The sequence below is a fragment of the Corvus brachyrhynchos genome, unplaced genomic scaffold, assembly GCF_000691975.1.
Source record: "Corvus brachyrhynchos isolate BGI_N302 unplaced genomic scaffold, ASM69197v1 scaffold365, whole genome shotgun sequence".
NCBI classification, from domain to species: Eukaryota; Metazoa; Chordata; class Aves; order Passeriformes; family Corvidae; genus Corvus; species Corvus brachyrhynchos.
The window spans coordinates 1,410,913-1,415,219 of NW_008239544.1; the positions used below are offsets into that span (position 1 = coordinate 1,410,913).

Below are 4,307 nucleotides of genomic sequence, written 5' to 3' on the forward strand. Positions count from 1 at the left end.
CTCCCCCCCGCCCCCGCGGGGCCCCCAGCCCTGGGGCCTCCCGCGGGCGCGTGGCTGGAGCGGAATGGGAGCATCGACAGGCTCACAGCAGCCGGCCTGGGAGGAGCGGCCCTTGTCCAGGCCCTCCTCCAGCCTTCCATGCGGGTCAGCCCCTTCCCTCGCTGGCCGTGAGGGCTGGGGAAATGGTGTCTGCTGGTCCACTCACAGAGAGCTCCCCACGGCAGAGCGTGCGTGGGGTCACGGGCTGGTGGCTGCTCTCTCGGGGCTGCCAGGGGAGCAAAGCTTGTACAGAACAAGGGTTGGTGCATTGCTTTCCCTTGGCTCCTCTTTGTCGCTGGAAGACAAAACCTGTGACATCTGGGAGTTGTGGATGCAGCACTCTCCCGGTACTGCCAGCTCTGCAGAGTCCTGTGTTCTGCTTGGAGCTACAGAATGCTGGGGTCCCAGGCAGTGCCAGGCTGTGTGGTGTGAGGAGAGCACCCCAGTGTGAGGTGGGGGGTCCTTGGGTGCTGGGGGTCTGTCCTACAAGGGATGAGGCTGTTGTGCTTTTGGGGCTCCTTTCTGGAAAGTGGGAGGGAGGGAAGGAGGGTAGATCTATAGGTGGTTCAGTCCTTTTCTTTACCCGTTGTTCTTCCCCCATGCAGGGTCCCAGGTGCCTGGACGGGACCCCACCAGCACACCTGTGGCCACGGAGGGCTGGCACCAACCTCCCAGTACCAACTGCTCTGGCAGCAGACCAAGGTGAGGGTCCTATGCCGTGTGTCCATTACTGAGGGGCTGCTGTGGCTCTGTCTGGATTGTCCTTGTGCTGTGCATCCTGCTCCAGATCTCCCAGTGAGCCCCTGTCGCGCAGCACACGGGAGGTGTGGAGCAGGGGGGGCCTGAGCTGGGGGACAGCAGAGCTGGGAGTGCAGAGGGGTGACTGTACAGCTGGGCTGTGGCTGGCCTGAGCCTCTCCCAAAGTGTGGGTCTCTTAAGGAATATCAGGTCTCTGATGGCTCAGAGAGTTTCCACCAGCTGCTCCACTGGCAGCTGAAAGAATGGTCTCTCTAGGAGTGGGGCAAGCTGTGACCAGACAAACCAGCAAAGTGGGGTCCCTTCAAATGGGGATCACAGGAACCCCAGCTCTTCCCTCAAGCACAGCTCTGACCAGGCTGGGAAGCACAATGTCCCTCCAGGCATTGGCCACAGGGAGATGCTTCCAAAGGTCCAGGCAGAGCAGGAGGAGCAGAGCTGCAGGGAAATAACAGCTGCTTCCAAAGGAAGTGAGATGCTTGGGCAGCAGGCCATCCTGCACCTGGCTCCATGCCCTGCCCTGCCTCCTTGCTGGGCTGGAGTGGCTCAGTGCTGCTCCTTTTGGAGCTGTGGTTATTGAGAGACGTGTCACACTGTCAACAGAGAGTTGAATTTAACACCTATTTATATTTCCAGAGCATGGCAGTGGCCCAGCAGCCTGTACAGATGTTCTGGGTAGGAGTGTGGCTGTGGAGAGGACGCCTGCAGCCTGCCCGTGGGAGGTTCTGCGTGGCCCAGGCTCAGGAGCGCTCTCAGCTACAAGCTCCACACCTTGAGGTCTTCTGCTCCTTCTTCATCTGCTGGGCACACACCAGAGTTGATGTTTTTGGCTCAAAAAGTGACCCTGTCTTTCCATGTTGTGTGTCCATCTCCCACCCGAGGAGGGAGAGGGATGGAAATTGGGAGCAGGTTGTGAACACAGTTCATGCCCCTTTGTGGTGGCTGCTCCTGTTGATTCTTGCTGTCCAGGTGTTAAAGCCTCCCCAGGGGTGGGAAGTGCTCGGTGACCTGACTGAGCTGGGCTTGGCAGGCACTTAGCAGCTCTCAGGAGGTGCTAGAAAACCTGCAAAGAAAATTCTAGTTTGGGAGGCTGAGCCCGGGCACTGCTTGTGGCCCATTCCCCGCTGGTTTCCCGTCGACTGTGAGGAGTTTCTGCTTCAGGTGTCACCATGAGTGTGGTGAGGCCTGGCCAGGACTTGTGCAGGGCACCTTCAGACACCTGCCAGGTGTGCCTGCGATCAGTCAAATCCCATGGCTGCCCTGGTATGGGAAACTTCAAGCTAGTTCTCAATCCATGCTGCTCTTACCTGAATTTGGGGTTGTTCTGGGCATACCTGCTCAGTTTGATGTGGTGCTGCTCTGTGGGGCAGAGCACTGCTCTGCATACCCACAGTGGAGGCAGCTGCCTGCTCCAGAGTGGACTGTGGGTCCCTTGCACTTGGGAATGTTGTTTGATGGGTTGCTGTGTTTATACACAGAGCCGTGTTTATTTTCTTGGGCTTGGTGATGGATGCTGGCAAAGTCACTCGGTGGTAGGATGGGAAGAAAAGGGTCATTCTTTGCTCCTCAGCTATTTCTACACTGTCCCTGCAAGGGAAATTGCTTGGTCAGGGCTTCTCTTTCTTCTCCTGAACAAATGTCATCTTGGGATTTGCTGCTAATCTTGGTGGTTGGGTGTGAAATTCCACAGCCCTCTGTGCAGGGAGAGAAGGAGCTCTGGCTGAGAGCTGGGGCCATGGGTGCCACAACCCCTGTTTGTTGAGGCCCTGGCACAGGGTGCCCAGAGCTGTGGCTGCCCCATCCCTGGACAGAGCTTGGAGCAACTTGGCATAGTGGAAGGTGTCCCTGCCCGTGGCAGGGGGTGGAACGGGATGAGCTTTCAGATCTCTATGCACCCAAGTTATTCCCTGATTCTCCCATTTGGGTGCTGGGGGATGTGGCTGCCTCCTTCCACCTTGGCAGGGACAGGGGGAATTTCTCAGCTCTGTGTTTTGGGAGCTGTGCTCTCACTGCCTGCATGGCACTGGTGCTCTCCCAGTTGTTTCCCAGAGGTCGTGCACTGCTCCCCACAGCCAGCGCTGGCTCTCGGACCGAGACATGCTGCCACCTCTGCTGCATCTCACAAGGGAGCTTCTGGCCAACTCAGCTGCAGGAATTGGCCATTCCTGGGTTTCCTGGCTGGGGTCCGTGTTGGCCACTGTAGCGAGGGGACCCTGCCTTGGCAGAAGGGGGAGAAGAAATGTTGATGTCACCTGGCTGATGCCACTTTGCTCTTTGGCATCATCTGCCCCAGCCCAGGAGGGGCAATGGGGCAGCCACCAAGTCCCCAAGTCGATGGGGGACAGCAGGGTCTTGCCCCCAGCGTGGGAGAGGGGCTGTCATCCGCACACCCCGCTCCACCCCACCCCACTGTTTGTTCCCATCCGTGCTCTGCCTGGTTTTTTCCCTGCTCCTATTTTAAGCACACACTCCCATCCCGCCACGCTCTGTGGCCTTGCTGGGTTTGTTTCCAGTGTCTATTAAAAGACAATGCCCAGATGGGAGCACTCGTAGGAGGGCTGGGCTGGGCGGCGGGCTGGCTAATTCAGGCTGGTAACCCTGTGCTGCCGGCTGGCAGCCTGGAAACATCCTGTTTTGGTTTCTAAAAACTCTCTGGGCACTTCTGAGCTCATCTGTGCTGAGGAGAGCAGGGGCCAGATCCATCCCATGCCGGAGAGGCTGCTCCCAGTGGGACAGCCTGCTGCCACCTGCCTGTTCCCCTCTGGCCAGGGCTCCAGGGGCTGTGCTGCCTCTGGCCTCACCATGGGGGGAATTGTGGGGCAGGTCCCAGCCAGCTTTTGGAAGGTGGGTAGTTACCAGTATGCCCTGCTGAGCCACATCAGTGAGGGACCACCTTCACCTCCTGATGGGGGAAGAGGAGCCTCTTCTGTACCCACAGTTGCTCCATGTTCCCGGGTGCGGGTGGCCAAAGCAAACCCCAGCACAGAGCCATGGCTGGGGGGCAGCCGGGGTTCCAGTGTGAGTTCACTGTGTGAGGAGCCCCTGGCTGGGGCTGCCCTCCTGGGGGCACACTGAAGTGGCCACAGCAGCTCCTGCTCTGCCCATGGCTCTCATCTAATCTATTTTCAACAACCATCTCCTGCTTTCCCATGTCTCCTCCCAGTCCCAGTCCTGCCATGAGCCGCTCCCCAAGGAGAGCAGCTTTGGAGTGAGTGGGAGGGTTCCAGTTGCTGGAGCTGCTGTGAGTGGCATGACTGATCTGTGCCCTGTCGCTGCCAAGCTGCTTTCCCCTCCCAGTGCCAGCCCTGAGACTTGGGGACAGTTTGTGGGTTTTGCCCTTTTAAGGTAGATTTTGGCTGGGAGAAACTGATGTCCTTGTCCCTGCAGTCTTTACCCTCCATGGTTGCTGCCTGGGCTCTGCCTCTGCTCCCCAGGCCCCCCAGATTTGGGATGGCAGTGTCTCCCCTCCTGCCCTGTCCCCCTCCTCGCTCACAGGAATGAATTCTTAAGGT

The 4,307-nt window shown here is 58.7% G+C and overlaps 1 protein-coding gene across 1 annotated transcript in view; it reads left to right on the forward strand.

Annotated features, from left to right (window-relative positions):
* WWP2 (WW domain containing E3 ubiquitin protein ligase 2) overlaps positions 1–4,307 on the forward strand; it is a 31,459-nt gene that overhangs the window by 7,620 nt on the left and 19,532 nt on the right. The window contains exon 4 of the mRNA XM_017741359.1: positions 601–741. Within this exon, the coding sequence (XP_017596848.1) occupies positions 601–741 (141 nt within the window). The remainder of the gene's footprint in view (positions 1–600; positions 742–4,307) is intronic.